The following is a 15980-nucleotide window of genomic DNA, read 5'->3' on the forward strand; positions in this document are numbered from 1 at the left end:
CGGTGTGCTTGGCGGTCGCCAGGCGTGCGGTGTGCCCCAGGAGGCCCATCCCGGTGCGGCGTCCAGCCTCGGGCCGGTGCCGACCGGTGCCCTCGGGGCCCCTCGCTGTGAGCCTCCGCCAAAACACCGAGCGTTTGGTGGCACAGCTGGACCGCCGTGCCCTGCCACCGGTAGGACTGGCTGCTTCGGCCACGGAAGGGACCAACGCCACGTCTCGGCCGGTCCGGAGTGCTGTGTGTGGTTCGTGGTGTGCAAAGACAGATTAGAAACTTGGGGGATTTTGGATGCTGCTGGCTGATCTGCATCCCTGGTGGTGCTCGTAGCATCTTCTGAACAACTGGGTAGTGCTGCATCGCAGCTCAGCTGGGCATCGTGTGCCCTGGGAAGGTGGGAATGGGTGTGAGGTACTGCTGGGCACATCCTGGAGGTATGGGATCACAGGACATGGAATGAGGCCATCCTATCTGTAGAAGCTTTTGTGAGGCCACTGTGTGGCATGTGAAGAGTGCACTTCCTAGTCCACAGGTATTCCTCACCTGGGGCATGGTGGCCTTGCTGCAGGGGTGCTTGGGTGCAGCTGTGCTCAGAGATCTGGAGCCTGAGAGGGAAATCTGGGTCGGAGCCTGGATGGGGTGTTGGTGAGGGGAATGAGGTAGCAGAGATGTGTGCCAAGTAACATCACTGAGGGTGAGGTGCGGGAGGTATCCAGTTGTGTGTGGAGAAGCCAGTGGGATTTCCAGAATGGAGACAAGCCCGTGTCCCCATGTTGTCATACTGCTGTAACGAGGGGACCACTCTACCCATGGCCTCTTGGCAGGCGCATCCCCTAAGGGTGTGCTAAAGGGGATGGGAACACAGCATGGGGCAGTTCAACCTGTGGGGAGCCAGTCCTGGGTTGGTTTTAGAGGCCACAGCTCCTCTGGGGTGGCAGGGAGCTGCAGCTGGTGTGAAGAGAAGGAGAGCCATTGTGGGAACGTGCAGGGACTGTTGTCCCGCACTGTGTGTTGTCCCTGTCACCCGTGACTCCCTGTTCTTCCCTTGTCCCGCTGGCAGGCCTACGAGCTCTCCACGCTGACTGGCACTCAAGTCCTGCTGCTGGTGGCCAGCGAGACGGGCCATGTGTACACGTTTGCCACGCGGAAGCTGCAGCCCATGATCACCAGCGAGACGGGGAAGGCGCTGATCCAGACGTGCCTCAATTCCCCGGACTCGCCGCCACGCTCGGACCCCACCACTGACCAGCGCATGAGTGCCACTGGCTTTGAGGAGACGGACCTCACCTACCAGGTGTCCGAGTCGGACAGCAGCGGGGAGACCAAGGTAATGCTCCTGGGCACCCAGGGAGGCCTGGGCTGTGCTGGGAGCCCTGATCATCCCCAGCCCTCTTTAAATAGCAGCGTTGGGAGCTGAGGATGAGTCCCCTTTTGCTGCCACTGCAGCGAGCTTGTGTCATGTCATCTCAGGGCTGGCTGGCTCCTTGGCTGATAGTGGCAGTGATTGAGAGAGGGAGGGAAGTGGGTGGCAGGTATCCTGGTCCTGGCCCTTGCAGTGTGGCTCCCCACTGGCCCAGCCCACCCCCCTGGCCAGCTTTCAGCACTGTTATCTCTCCCCAGGCGTCTCCATGCTCTCACACTCATTGATAAAAATTTGATTCTGCCTCCATGGCCTTATAAGGCCTGGTTTCCCTCGCCAGAGTCCCTGGCAGGGCCCCTCACATTCCTTATAAGCTGCAGCTGTCTCTTGCTTTGGTGCTGTTTTGGAAGGGGGCAGGGAGGACATGGGGAATGGAAACATTTGGCTGGACAGACCATTTCTGCTCCCTGCCTGTTGTCCCTGCAGACGCTGGCCCCTGCCTGCCCGTGTTACTTGTGGCCTTTTGCCCAGGGTGGCCTGGCTGTGGGCGCACGGTCGGGCAGACTCAGCTTTTCTGCTGGAAGGGCCCTGTCTTGTCCCTGCACTCCCTGGCACTGTTCCTCTGAGCTGTGTCCCACATCCCTGCCGCTTCCTTGGCAGGCTGGTGCTCAGATCCACAGGTGCTTGCAGATGGGAGGCAGGGAAGTTTGTGGTGCAAGACTGGGATGCCGTGCATTTGGGGCTCTGCCACAGCTTCCCAGGCCTGTGCACAGTTCTGCTGGGTGCTGGGAATTGGAACAGCCCTGCTGTGCCTGTGCTGGTGTCATGGGTACCAGGCTTGCTGCAAAAGTGTTCTTCTGTTGGCCTTGTGTAGGAGCTCTCCAGCTGTCCCTGCTCAAGCCACATTGTTGCCGTGCAGTAGCCTCTAGACATTGTGCAGACAGCACCTGGAGACCTCTCTGCTGTAATTGCAAAGGTAGTGAGTGCAGCACTGAGATGTGCCCAGCATGTCTGGGGCTGCTGGGGTATTCAGCTGCCTGTTTTTGTGACAGCACAACAGCTCTGGTCATGGTGCTGCTGGGTACCCCCGTTCCTCAGTGTCCACTTCCCCACATGTGTGCAGTGCAAAAGCTCAGCTGCTGCTGAGCGCTGAGAAACATCAGCAGCCCCAGAGATGCCTGCGGGCAGAGGAGCTGTGGTGGGCCAAAGTGTGGCTGGAGTCTCTGTGCTGCAGCCCTTAACAGTCCTTGAGAATGGCTCCTGCTGATGGGATCCCAGCAGCGGTCCTGGTTGTCCCAGTCTGTCATGTCTTCCCTGGCTGCCTCTGGTTGCTGCTGTAAGCTGTGCCAGCCCTATCCAGTCGGCAAAGAAGCCTTCTAACAGCAGCAATCTCTCCTTTGTGCAGCCTGTGTTTGTAAGGACTTGTGCCTCCTGGGCTTCTCCTGGATGAAAAGGCAAGTCCTGTGGGCATTTCGTAATGAGACAAATTACCTGGCCTTGGCATGAGACTTGACCACATTATATCCCTTTGTACTCTTCCTGGAAGTACTGCTAGTTGGCCCCAAGGGAACTGTGCCCTTGGGGTGCAGTTACTCTGCAGAGACCTTCTTAACACAACTTCTCTATTCTCAGTGTCTGATGCAACCCTGAAAGCTCCATCCCAGTGCCAGTGCTTAGTGTGGGGTGCCTCGTGGGCACAGCCAGCATTTGATGAGAGGCTGGAGGAGCCCTATGGCCCTGTCTTCTGCTTGACATTCTGAATAAATCCATCCCTGGCTGGCTGAGAGTTCCTGTCATGGCAAGCCCTGGAGCTGGGGACAAGGGCTGTCCTGTTGTGCCTTCTGCAGGCCTGGAAGCCTGGTTGGTGGCTGGGCAGAGACCAGCTCAATTCAGATAGACCAAGAAGTCTTCTGAGGATGAAAGGAGCCTGTGGATGGGCCATGCTGGGTGGCTGGGGCTTGCTGATGGGTGAGTGGTGCACAAGGCTGGGTTGCAGGTGCCTTACTGGAGGAAGTGGCAAGAGATTTGGTGCCTGGACTGTCAGGTCCAGCCACATGGGATGCTCCAAAAGACACTCTGGCCTTGTGTGAACTCTGCTTCTCAGATCTCTGTATGGACAAAACCTGCTTGTGTTCAGTGCTGCAGCAGAGTGGGGAGAACCACACAGCCAGGCTGTCACCTGCAGTCAGCAGCCTGCTGGTTATTCCTCTGTGCTACACCAGCAGCAGCTCTGAAATCCTCCTGCTGTGCCAGACCCAAACTCCCTGCTGTGGTGCTGGGATTGGGGCTTGCTGTGCTTTTGAGACAGTAGCTGTATCCTCATGGTGATACCTCTCTCATCCTTTGCAGGCCCCAAAGGACACTGCCTGTGTGCAGTTTCCTGGGTGTGCTTGTGTGGGAAAGGATATTTTGGAAGGAGCTCAGAGGCTCTAGACTGGGGTTAGAGCATGGGAGTAGCCCTGATCTGGCCATCTCTTTGGAATGGGAAAATATGGGACTTTCTACACCTGCGGGTGTTGGAAACCAGATTGGGATTTCACATATCCCTCTGAGGCTTGTTGTCCTGCTACACCTGTGCAATAATTCTGTCTGGGCCATGCTGAACAACATTGCCTCAGGCCGTCCCTAAAAGCTGTGGAGTGGGATCATTTCTGTCCCCACGACCCTGCTGTGGTCCAGGATGGGCATCAGCTGGCTTGGTCTGTGCCCTGTGACCCCCTCATGCTGCAAAGCAGTGGTGAGGGTCTGGGCAGACACCTGCTATGTGCTGCACCTCTGCTGTGTGCTGCTTCTGCAGACACTGAGGTTTGCACTGAGCTGGAATGGATGTGCAGCTGGATCAGGAAGGGAAGAGCTTTCAGTGCTGCTGTCCGTGGCCCCTTGGGTGATGTCTGCTGAAGTGACCCATGACTTGTCTCATGTATGTGGTCTGGGCTTTGCAGGGTGCTGAGAAGAGCCAAGGTGCCCAGGGGATCACTGAGAGTTATGAGGAGATGACAATGGGTGTCCAATCCCAAAGTCTCTCCCAGCTCTCTTTCTGTATTGGGAGCTGTTGCTGCAGCCCAAGAGAAGCACAATAAAGATGGGAGGAATCTGAGTCTCAACAGGGTCAGAATAGGGAGGGCAGAGATGAGCTGTGCATGATTCAAGTCTGTTGCCACAGCCTCTCTCCCATGCACCTTTGTTTTGTACTGAGATTTGCCCTTGTGCTTCTAGGGAGCCCTGAGAATCTCCCTGAGTAGAGAGCTGTGAACTTTCTGGGATGCCTTCTCCAGGCCTGGGAGTATGGAGTGTGACTGGGTGCTAAGTGCCCTGGCTGCTTGGGGGTTATATCTCGTGGGTTATATCTCATAGGTATACTACTCTAGAGATATAGCTGGGCATGAGCAACCCTGGCTTTTCCAACTGGAAACAGCACCTGTCCTGCCCGGCTCTGCTCTGGCTCCCTTGTGGGCTGGGGAGAGCTCTGCCCTGTCACCCACATGGGGAGGGCACCCACAGCCTCCCATGTCCCATGTGGGATGGCAGGAGTTTGTGGTTGAGCTAATGGAAAGTGCCTCTGCTGGGCTCTGCTCTGTTATCACGTGCCTCTGCTAATTTGGACTTCAGGGACCACGGTGCCAAGGCAGAGGGGTGTTGCTCTCCTCCCTCCCTGGGCCCTGGGGCACGACTGAGTGCCTGGGATTGGATCCCCCTGTCCAAAATGGGCTGCCTTCCCTTTTTTAGCTGTTCGTTGAGCTGTGAATTCCTTGCTCCTGGCAGCTTGACAAGCTGGGAACAAGGCTTAGCACGTGGGAGAGCTGGGCCCACCAGCTGCAGTGGGAGGGGTGGGAGTGTGGCAGCCTTAACTCTTGCCAGGCGTGCTGGCAGCTGTGTCAGGGCACGGGGACAGCAGGTTGCCTGTGCTCTGTGACAGGGCTCCTCTGAAGCACTGCATTCTCAGTGTGCTCTTGGCCAGATGAGCGGGGCAGGAGAGGAGTCGTGGGCACCCTGGGTATTCCAAAGGGGATTTGGGGGATGGAGGGAAGTCAGGTGAGGTGTGACTGCCAGAGGCAGCAGGAGTCATGCTGGGCTTGGTTGGTTCCTGCAGATCCAAGGCACATCCAGCCACGTGCTTTGTGGCTGTGGAAACTAAAGTGTTGCTGCAGCTTGGCGCACACATTCCACCCTCGTGCCCACACCTGGGATGCCAGTGTTGGCCTGGTCTCTCAGACCAGTGTTGACCCAGCACAGAGCCCTTTCCTGGTGCTCAGCTCCCCTGGCAGTGCTGTCCTTGCAGGACCGTGCTGGCTGTAGGGAACACGTGGGGTCCTTTGGAAGCATTTGCCTGGCGCCCATCTCCTGCCAGTGGATTGGCAGATAGGTGCTTCCTGTGGTCAGGTGGTCCTGGCCTCCGCTTCAGGAGATGTGTGGAGGCATTCCCCAGAGCCTGCCAAAGCTGCTGTCAGGGCTGGGTTTGGGCCTCCCTAGTGTCCAGGTTTGCCTTTAGTCACCTCTCCCCCATCACTTCCATGTACAGCTGCTTTTAAGAGCCAGTTCTCCGCTTGTTCTTGGTCTTGTGTTTCCTGCCTTAAGGGAAGTGGTGTGTGTTCCTGACGGGAGACTCTATGCCTTTATATTTGTCCCTGCAAGGGCTGCTTTTGCCTGGTGTGTGCCAAAAAGAGGCTATTCTCTTCTTAAGACATTTTGGGGACTCCTGGGGACTGGAACGGTTGCTTTGTCCCCTGGTGTGTTGTAGGGAAGGCTCTCAGGGGACCTCTGTGGCCCTGGGCCAGCATCTAAAGTTTATGTGGAGCTCTCTCCAGCTCTCCTCATGTTTGTGCAAGCAGCTCTTCTCCGCTCCCCTGGCTCTGCTCCATGTGCTGGCAGCTGGCTGTGGGGGGTATGGTTTGGAAAGGGGATGATGCAACCTACAGAGCCTGGTTTGGTCTCACGGGCAGATGTCTCATGGGCTGGTGTGAGCTGTCACAATGTCTCCTTTTGCAGGACGCCCTGAAACCCGCGTTCACTGTCACCAACCTGCCGGGAACAACGTCCATCCAGACAGCCCCGACCACCTCGACCTCCATGCAGGTCAGCAGTGGCCCGTCATTCCCCATCACCAATTACCTGGCGCCAGTGTCTGCCAGCATCAGCCCCAATGCCGTCACCAGTGCCAACGGGACAGTGCTGAAGACTACTGGAGCCAGTGCAGTGACGTCTGGGGGCCTCATGCCGATACCCACTGGCTTCACCCTCATGTCAGGTCAGTGCTTTAGGGACTGAGGACTGTGTTCATCCACGTCTGCACCTGGAGCGTGTTGCTGTTCTCTCCAGGGGAGAGGAGGCCTAGTGGCAGAAGGGAAGCAGAGTGGTTGCTGCTGTAAGGTGAGCCCGGCTGTGATTCCATGCTCAAACCCAGTGGCTGGAGAAGAGTTGTGTAGTGAGTGTTTCTTTAGAGAGCTACCAGCTGGCCTTGCTGCTGGGAGGTGGCAGGGAGCTGAGCTGGGACCCCAGGGCAGCACCAAGAATCCTGGAGGGAGTGAAAAGAGCTGGTGATGATGAAGCCTTTCTTTCTCCCTCCTTTCAGCAGGTGCTTCCCTTTCTCCAGGGACCCCTGCCATTCCTCTCAGTCACTCACAGCTGCACTCCCTGGCTCTTTGCAGCCAGCAGGGCCAGCTGGTCATGGGTACAGCTGGACAGCTGCAGCAGGCACAGCAGACAGTCTTCCACATCCCTGCCAGAGCTGGAGGGCATATTGTGTTGCTGACAGGTCAGCACTTGCTTCTCCTCCTCCTCCTGCTAGAGATGGGGGGATGGAGGTGTCTCTGGGGGCCTGGCCACAGAGCTGACCCCTGACTGTGGGAGCACAGAGGAGGCAGAGCACAGGGAACCTTGGCTGTGGCTGCTTCAGAGAGATGGAAAGACAGGGCAGAAAATGCTTGACATAAGCAGGAGCAACGTCCTGGGAGATGCAGACCAAGGCAAGCAGCAGATTTTCAGCCTCATGCCCCAGGGCTTGGCCTGTGGCTAACAAAGGCAGTAGAGGCAGGTCCCTAGTGCAGCTGTGCTGAGGATGAGCTGTGCTGCTAGAACTGATGGAGGGGTAGTACAGGGGCTGAGGTGCCCAGTGGTTGTTTATTGAGTGCCAGCATTTGGCTCTGAGCAGCTGCCCTTGCTTCTGTGTTTGTATCTGTAGTCAGCCCCTGAACCACAGTGCAGAGGATAGGTTAGGGGAGACCCAGAGCAGAGTAATGGTGCTGCTCTGCTATCTTGTGTGCACTGTCCTTTGTAGGAATTTCTTGTTCTGAGCTAAGGCTGTCCAGGTGTTTGTTCTTGGGCTGGGCATGTTCCTGGATGGAGTTTCAGAGTAGGGCTGAGCTCTCCTTTGTGGTGACATCCATCGTCTGAGGGCCAGTGCTGAGTGACACAGTATTTCTCATGTCCTGCCTGTTTGTGCCTAAGTCCATGACTCTGGTAACTCCTGTGCTTTCTTGGAATGCTTAAGGCTCCTGGGGGCCTGGGCAGACAGCAGGCTTCCATTCCAGGGAACTGGATTTCCCTTGTGATCTGGAGGAGGAGAATTAACTGATGTGTGTCTCTGGGGTGTGATGTGTGGGGAAGTGCCCAGTCTGAGTAAGCTGGCCAGTGATTCTTGCTCTCTGGCATCCCTTGCTCTTCCCTCTGGAGGCAGGACCTCAGCCTTAGGAGACCTTGCTGTGCCAAGCTGTGTTTCTGGATCTGAAGTGCTTTGCAGGGAGCGGTCTGGGGCAGAGGCTGTGTGGCCTGCAGCTCTGGGATGCACACCATGAGACACCAGCTGTTCTCTAATCCCTCTGCAGGGCACTGTAATGCTCTTAAGGTCACAAGAGGGGTGAGAGCTGCACCCTGAGCGCCCTGTGGAGGATGGAGCTGGGCTCCAGAGTGTGAAGGCAGCAGAGCTCTTGTGGTTCCACTTAATGCAGCAAGGTGATCCTTGCAGAACTGGCTCCTCTCTGGGGAGTAAAGGCTGGGCCCTCTCCTCCCAACATCTGTTCTGTGTCTTGGTGGAATCAGGAATGGCAAGGAGGATCCCAGATGTTCTTGAACCACAGCTGGGAATTGGGCAAAAGCTGTTGTGGCCTTTTCTTCACTCTTGGAGCTTTGTAGGCCAGTTAACCCTTTCTTGGCCCATGTGCCAGGAAAGAGCAGGTTTTGGTCTCTGGTTTCTGCCACACACTGCTTCTGTGTGGCCTCCCCCGGTGCAGCACAGAGCAGTGCTGTGGAGCTGTGTGCAGCCACAGAAGGACTGGGGGGCTTTCACATGGCCCAGAGTGCCTGCATCCCTGTGGAGCCACGGGCTGATGGGCTCCTCTCTCTCCCCAGGTGGTACCATGGCTCAGCAGGTTCCAGTCCAGGCAATCCAGGTGCACCAGGCACCGCAGCAAACGTCTCCCTCTAGTGACAGCAGCACTGACCTTACCCAGACCTCTTCCAGCGGAACAGGTATCGGTAACCACCTTCTGTCTGCCTTCCTAACCACTGCTGAAAACGCCTCACACCAACAAGCCTCACGCCTGCTCCCCGGCCAGTTTCCTTCTTCAGGCCAACTCTATCCAAGGCTGACAGTTTCCCAGGTGTATTGCTCCCTGTTGCCAGCTCCTGTGCTACACTGTATCCTATGTAGGCGTAGGGTACCTTACAGGAGATTTCAGAGCCTCTCCAGATACATCATCTGCTCTCACTTGCAGCGTGGAGCTGGGAACAGGTTGCCGAGTTCTCAGGGGGTTTCTTAGTGAGCCAGCATTGCCTCTAGCACAAGGCATCAGCTCACATCTGCTTGAGACTTTTACTGTCTATGCAGAAGGCATCTCTTTGTCGGCAGAATCTGAGTTCAGGTGCCTGGATGCAGGCTGAATCTAGTTCAACAGCTCTATTAAAGTTTCATCGGGGAATTGAGATACAAGTTGAATTTAGTCCTGGGATGTTTGGCTACTGTGTTTTCCTGCCCCTTCATACTCATGAAAGGAGAGGTTTGAGCTCTCCTGCTTGGTTTCTGGGGCGGAAGACAGAGACGGGTATCTCCATGAGCTGTGCCTCAGCAGGTGGCTGGGGCGGGGGTGCTGAGCAGGCAGGTGAGCGTGGTAGGTTCCTTTTTGTGCTCACATGTGGTGTGTCCCGCTGGCAGTGACCCTCCCAGCGACCATCATGACGTCGTCTGTGCCAACCACCGTGGGCGGCCACATGATGTACCCCAGTCCGCACGCGGTGATGTACGCGCCCACCTCCGGCCTGGCCGACGGCGGGCTCGCCGTGCTCAACGCTTTCCCGCAGGCGCCCTCAGCCATGCAGGTGTCCCACGGCCAGGTCCAGGATCAGGGTAAGGCAGTTCCCTGAGAGTGCACTGACACCTTGGTTTTTCTCCTCCCACGTGTATTTACGCTGGATGTTAATCACAAAGGGTTTTCTTCCCAGCAGTCCTGGTGGCCGCACAAAGGCCTGGCAAGGGCGATGCTCAATGTGTGTTTTTAGGTCTTGCCATTCTCTTGTGCAAAGGATTGCACGAGCTGTTGATGGGTAAAAAGGAGGATGAGGGTTTCTGGGATGGGCAGGCAGCACAGGGAGCCAGGAAGCTCTGGAGAGGGGGGCAAAGTAGCATGAAGCCACACAGGCAAGACTTGGATTCAGGCCTTGTGCCTGCTTCTCCCACCATTTGGAAAACTAGTGAATGTGGCTTTCTTCTGGAATGTCTCCATGTGTGCAGATAGGCAGCTTTGTCATTGAGTAGCTCCATGGAGCTCAGATAAAGGATCCATGGGGGAACCCTTCTTAGGGGACAGTGTCATTTGTGCTTCTCTCTGTGGCAGGTGGCGTCCCCCAAGTGTTCCTGACAGCCCCATCAGGCACGGTTCAGATCCCAGTCTCAGCTGTCCAGCTTCACCAGGTAGGCACAGAGTAGTACTTGAAGGTGTGTGCAGGGCTTATTCTTGCTCTTCTGTCTGCACATCCTTTGTGTGTCTGGGCAGACCTGGCTGGGTAGGATCAGTCCTCAGGTCTGGGAATGCGCTCTGTGCTACCCACCCTTGGGTGAGGGAGTCTCATCCTCCTTGGATGGGTGCCTGGGAAGGACAGTGCCCCCTGGCTGCTGGCACACACTGTCTCAGGGCGTGCTGTCCCCCAGTGGTTCCTCCTCCCTTCTCTCTCTAGATGGCTGTCATCGGGCAGCAGAGCAGCAGTGGCAGCAGCCTGACGGAGCTGCAGGTGGTCAACTTGGACACCTCACACAGCGTCAAGAGTGACTGAGAGGCCTCTGCTGCCGGCCTTCTGTTTTCTGGCTTGTTGTGCCAGTGTCGGGGCTGGCAGCAACTCCTTCTCGTACAGACTGCACCAGTTATTTATTGTTGCCTTTTCACGTTTCCTTCATCCACACATGCACACACACACACGCACTCACCCACCCCCACACACACAGGCATGCGCGTGGGGCTGCAGGAGCCACCCCGGGTGGAGCCGTGCTGGGGCCGTGCAGGGCTTGGGGCATTTGGATGCTGCAATAGCTGTGCTTGTCTCACGCCAGCCAAAGAAATTTGTCTTTCGAGGGGAGGATTGCTCTGCACTGTAAATAAATACTGCAGGCCATTCCCAGCTGGAGGCTCTGGCTCCTTCTGGGTGCTCTGAGTCACCTTGCCCATGAGTATTTACTCTGCGTGGGGCTCAGCTTAGACCCAGAGCCGTCGTGCAGGTGCAGCTTGGAGCAGAGTGGGTTGTGGCTGTGCTGCTGGCCTCAGCAATGTGCCTTCGTGGGGGTGACAGGTCCTGGCCGCAGCAACTCACCCTGGGCTCCGGACAGGAGAGAAGGGCCAGCTTGCATGTGCATCTCTGGGCCTGCATGCCCTCTCCCTGGAGGGCAGGACACAGCTGGTGGCATGTGGCCCTGTCCTCCTTGTATGCACTACAGTGAGCCCTCTGCCCTCAGTGCCTCCTCGCTGGGCTGCCTGGCACATTTACAGCCTGACTGGCCCTGCCCCGGCGGCCGCCCTTGCACAGGTGAGGTGGTGAGATAGATGCCCAGGAACACAAAGATGCCCTGGAGAGCTCCTCAGGGGCCCTGTGCTCTGCTCAGCCCCGCACTCTCAGCCCTCGCACTGCTTCTGGACTCCATACACCCAGGGGAACGTGGCTGGGTCTGTCCTACATCCCCCTGCAGCTCCAGCCAGCGCTTTCTAAATTTCTGTATCTGATGCAAGGTGGAGAAACAACTCAAATGTCAAAGGGAAGAGCCCATGGGGCACTGAGCTGCTGGGCAGGTGGCAGGCTCTTCCTCTGAGCACCAGGGTGACCTGCAGGCCATCCTGGGCTGTGGGGGAGCAGCTGTGATGCCTGTACAGGCTCAGCAAGGCTGGGGGAGAAGGGCTGGGGCATGCTTGGTCCTGCATGGGAATTGCTGTGAATGGCTCTGCTACCTAGCCCTGTCCCTGGAGGGAGAGTGAGCAAGTGAGAGAAGCTGCTGCATCCTTAGGGGAAGAAGCAGCTACTGTAACTTTTTTTTTTTTTTAAGTTAAAAGACAAAAGAAGCCTTGGAGAGAAAAAAAAAAAGAAAAAAAAGAAAATTACTTTATTTTTCTAAGTGTTAAACTCAGTATTTATGTAATTCTTTAAGGAATAAAAGTTTGGCTCCTGTACAGTTTTAATGGGGTTTGTACCAGGGGGATGGGAGAGGGGTGGGTGGGTGGGCATGGAGGCAGGAAAGGGGCCTTGCTTTTGAGTTTGTATTGTAACCTTGGACATGTTCCCTCAGCATTAGCGTTTAAGCTGCACTCTCCATCCACCAGCATGTGCCAGGGATCAAGCTGAACCGAGTGGGATGCTTGTTTCCTACTTAACTGTAACGAGGACTTCATACCCATACTTTTGGGCTTAATGGGCAGAAGTCAAGTGAAGACCAGCAGTGGCTGGTCTCTGGAAGTGGTAAACCCATTCCTCAGAAGCAGGCAGTTTGCAGTGTGCCCAGGAGCCAGAGGTGGGCTGGGTTTTCTGATGCTCACCCTGTTCACTTCTGGTCCAGGGACCTACAGCTGTTCTGTCACTGTCACTGCTCTTGGCACGGAGCAGTGGTGCCTGTGACTGCCTAAGGGATATGGGTGTCCCCACTCCTCCCTGTGGTGAGTGACCAGCAGTGGCTAATCCCTGTTCTCCCTGCTTGCTGTGCAGGCAGCATCTCCTGAACTCCTGGGTGACAATCTGGGCTGTACTTCCCCGTCTGCAGCCATTCTGCAGTGCACAGATGGGGACAGGTCTCCTCCAAGCTCCCTGGGCAAAGAATTCCCAGAAGAGCCTTTCAGCCCTTGATCTGTTAGCAGCCTGGGAAGGGCTCGTGGGGAGTGGAGTGGCCCATCTGGTGAGGGTGATGTTGCAGGCTGCCTCCCCTTAGAATTCTTGCTCTAAGAGTGATGCAAACCCTGCAGCTCAGAGCATGTGGGAGTGCTGAGCCGTGTCCCATGGCTCGGTGTAGGAAAACTGCTCCATGATGCTTCCAAAACCACATAGCTACCTAGGAGTTCATCCAGGGAGAAGTGTGGGATCAGAGTTTGCATTGTCCTTTGCCCCAGCACATCACTGTGGCCTGGCTTTGCTCTGCTTTGCTTCTGCTGGCACTATAGAGCAGAGCTGTTGGGCCAGAAGGGCAGGAGAGCCTCTGCTGCTACAGGGTGTGTGACTGCATCCCCTCCCTGGCTCCCCAAAGGCAACTGCTGGTTAAACGCTAATGGTGTATTTTATTTAAGTGCAGACTTGTAAGAACACTTGTGTATCAGGGATGAAATGGCATTTATTGTGTGGTGACATTTTTAGTTCATTTTACTGGTTTGAGGGGTGTGTGTGCGCGCGCGTGTGTGTGTGTGTGTACGCATAAGTGTGTGTGGGATTATTTTTTTTTCCCCTCCAGTTTCCAGGGTTGTGTTTCTGGAAGGATGTGGAAGTAATCACAGTACTATGTACAGAGCTTTCTTTTGTATTAAAAAAAAATTTACTCTTTCAATAAATGTTATCATTTTGTGCACAGATTTGGGATCTTGACCATGCTTTGTGGGAGGGGGTGACGCACACCTGAGGGCCAACAGAGGGGGATCAGGGGAAAGAGGGGCTCCTCACAAAAGTTTCTATCCCCACTGCCTCCTGCACAGGTTATTCCTGACCACCTGGACTTATCCTCTGGAGTCTCAGCCTAATGTGTGGGCCAGAGCCTGACAGAAGTGCTGTGAGGGCTCTTTCCTGAAAGCTCTGGAACAATGTCCCTGGTGAGCAGGGCATCATGTCATTCAAGAGAAATAAAAAACAGCAATGAGGAGGAACGGGGAATTTTGGAAATTAATTGTTCTAATTCATGGGTGCTAATAGGCAGGAAGAGGGAGACTTAAATTCCCTGCAGAAAACTGCTGTGAGAAGATGTGGCAATATTCAAAATCAGTCTGGAGAGACATAACTTAAAGTCAGGCAGGGGCTTAGAAGCCAGATTAAGGACACATGGAGGCTCAGAAAAGTGTCCAAAGGTGTGAATAAACCCAAGGGAGAGGAGCTCATTTCAATCATCAGGGCTGTTGGGCCAGAGTATGCCAGCTAAAAATGCAGCTGCTGGCCTCTCCATAGCATCAGGTCCTGGAGCCAGTATAGAGTGAGGAAAGCTGAGCACTGATAAAAGTGCAATTTGGAGAAAAGCCCTACCTCAGGAGGGAAGAGGATTGTACAAAATGTGCTTAGGAGCAGAAGACAGCTGAAATGGCCCTTTCCCCATGAGGAGGTGAGGTTGTACTTTTACAGCACAAGCTCACTTTTAGCCCTGTGCCTACACAGGTGTGGCTCGTGGTTCAACACTACAAACGCCCTCTCAGCACCAGCAGTCCCACATCACCTGTGCACAGGGGCCTGTGTGTCACCTACACACCACGGAGCAAGATACCACAGATATAGATCTTTACTTTTAGGATAAAAGACTTACTAAGCATGGTGTGGAGACCATCAGAGCAAAGACATAAGCAGGCCGTGTGAACACCACAGAAAACCTCTCCTTGTCACAAACAAGATGTCTTGGTAGTGAACAGGGAAGGAAAAATCACATATTAATTGAAAACAGAGCTTTCAAGAGCATCCATGGGATTCTGGAAAGAAAGCATCAATAGCACCAACAGAGATCACATGTGCTAATGGAGAAATCAAGAGTGTGGCTTGGAAACACAAACCTTTACAATCCACCACTGGTGCCCACAGGTTTAGAGGATGGTCTCCACAAACTGATGCAGCACTGCACTGTTTAATCCAGCCTATAATTAATTGCAGTTATATTGTTTGGATTAATTGCTAGTTGGTATTGTAAAACATGGAAATTGTCTAATCCATTTCATTAGTAGTGAGGGTAGAAATTAGGCTGGGCACATACAAGTTGCTCCAGGATCAAATAAGAAAGCAAAGTCTCATCCAGTTAACTGATGATTTTAATGATTGTTTATAATTTAAAACAAATCTTATCAGACTGACAGAAACTTGCACCCCAAGGAAGGGCAGTATGGGCACAGGATAAGAATTCAGATTTTATGGTATGGGCACTTCAGATCAGTGTGACACCAGAGCTGGAAAGAGGCCAAATTTGTGTGCAGCTGGCTTCAGCTGGCTCTGCAGCAGCACAGAGAACAGAGCAGTGTCTCAGAGCCCCAAACCTGCCTGGAGCCAGCACAGCTGCCACTGAAGCCAGCAGGGTGGATGGAGGGCGGCTGCAGGGCTGGAACCGCCCCAGGGCCAGAGGCCTGACATTGCTGCACTGTAATTCTTGATTAATGGTGCATTTGCAGTAATAATATTAGTGCTGACATGACATGCTTTTAGCCTTCCTGCCACCCATCCTGCTACAGCCCTCGATGAAGACAATTAATAACCAGAGAAATAGTACCAACACATAGCAGAGCATTAGCGCCAGCCCAAAAAGCAGCTCACTCTAGCAGATGCCTTCTTCAGCTTGCAACTTCCATTTGTTCTCGCTTCTAACATCAGCCAGGGGAATCAGAAGACATTCCAATCTTTCATCTTTTTCCACAGCTCACCACCATTCCTGGTGTGAGGGAACAGCAGCTTTGTGACCCACGGCCACAGCCAGGCTCAGGTGCCAGCTCAAGCCTGGAACTGAGGGACGCTGTGGGGCAGCCAGCAGCGCTCTCGTGGCACATTCCCGATGGAATCCTGGGCTGCATTAGGAACTGCAGTGCCAGCAGGTCAGGGAGGGGATCCTGCCCCTCTGCTCAGCCCTGGGGAGGCCAGTCTGGAGTGCTGTGCCCAGTTCTGGCATCCTCAGGACAAGAGAGACGTGGAGCTCCTGGAGCGGGTCCTGCAGAGGGTGACAAAGATGATGAAGGGGCTGGAGCACCTCAGCTCTGAGTAGAGGCTGGGGGAGCTGGGCCTGCTCAGAGACACTGAGAGGAACCTCATCCATGTCTGTCAGTGCCTGCAGGGAGGGCCCAGAGCATGGAGCAGGCTCTGCTCGGGGTGCCAGGCAATGGGACAATGGGGCAGGAGCTGGGGCTCAGGAAGTTCCACCTGAACGTGAGGAAGAACTTCCCTGTGCGGTGCCCGAGCACCGGGACAGATTGCCCAGAGAGGCTGTGGAGTGTCCCTCACTGAGGACA

General features: G+C 55.1%; 1 protein-coding gene across 2 annotated transcripts; it reads left to right on the forward strand.

Annotated features, from left to right (window-relative positions):
• Window positions 1-1049: 1049 nt before the first annotated feature.
• Window positions 1050-11995, forward strand: SRF (serum response factor). Of its 2 annotated transcripts, XM_031065374.1 has the most exons (7): window positions 1050-1320; window positions 6340-6598; window positions 8698-8817; window positions 9500-9691; window positions 10179-10255; window positions 10519-10595; window positions 10672-11995. In XM_031065374.1, the coding sequence occupies exons 1-7, from the start codon at window positions 1153-1155 to the stop codon at window positions 10931-10933; spliced, it is 1155 nt and encodes a 384-aa protein (XP_030921234.1). In that variant the 5' UTR covers window positions 1050-1152; the 3' UTR covers window positions 10934-11995. The 2 variants fall into 2 exon arrangements, with proteins under 2 accessions (XP_030921234.1, XP_014166819.1); XM_014311344.2 differs by having other exon boundaries at window positions 1057-1320; window positions 10519-10835.
• Window positions 11996-15980: the final 3985 nt, after the last annotated feature.

The sequence above is a fragment of the Geospiza fortis genome, unplaced genomic scaffold, assembly GCF_000277835.1.
Source record: "Geospiza fortis unplaced genomic scaffold, GeoFor_1.0 scaffold367, whole genome shotgun sequence".
NCBI classification, from domain to species: Eukaryota; Metazoa; Chordata; class Aves; order Passeriformes; family Thraupidae; genus Geospiza; species Geospiza fortis.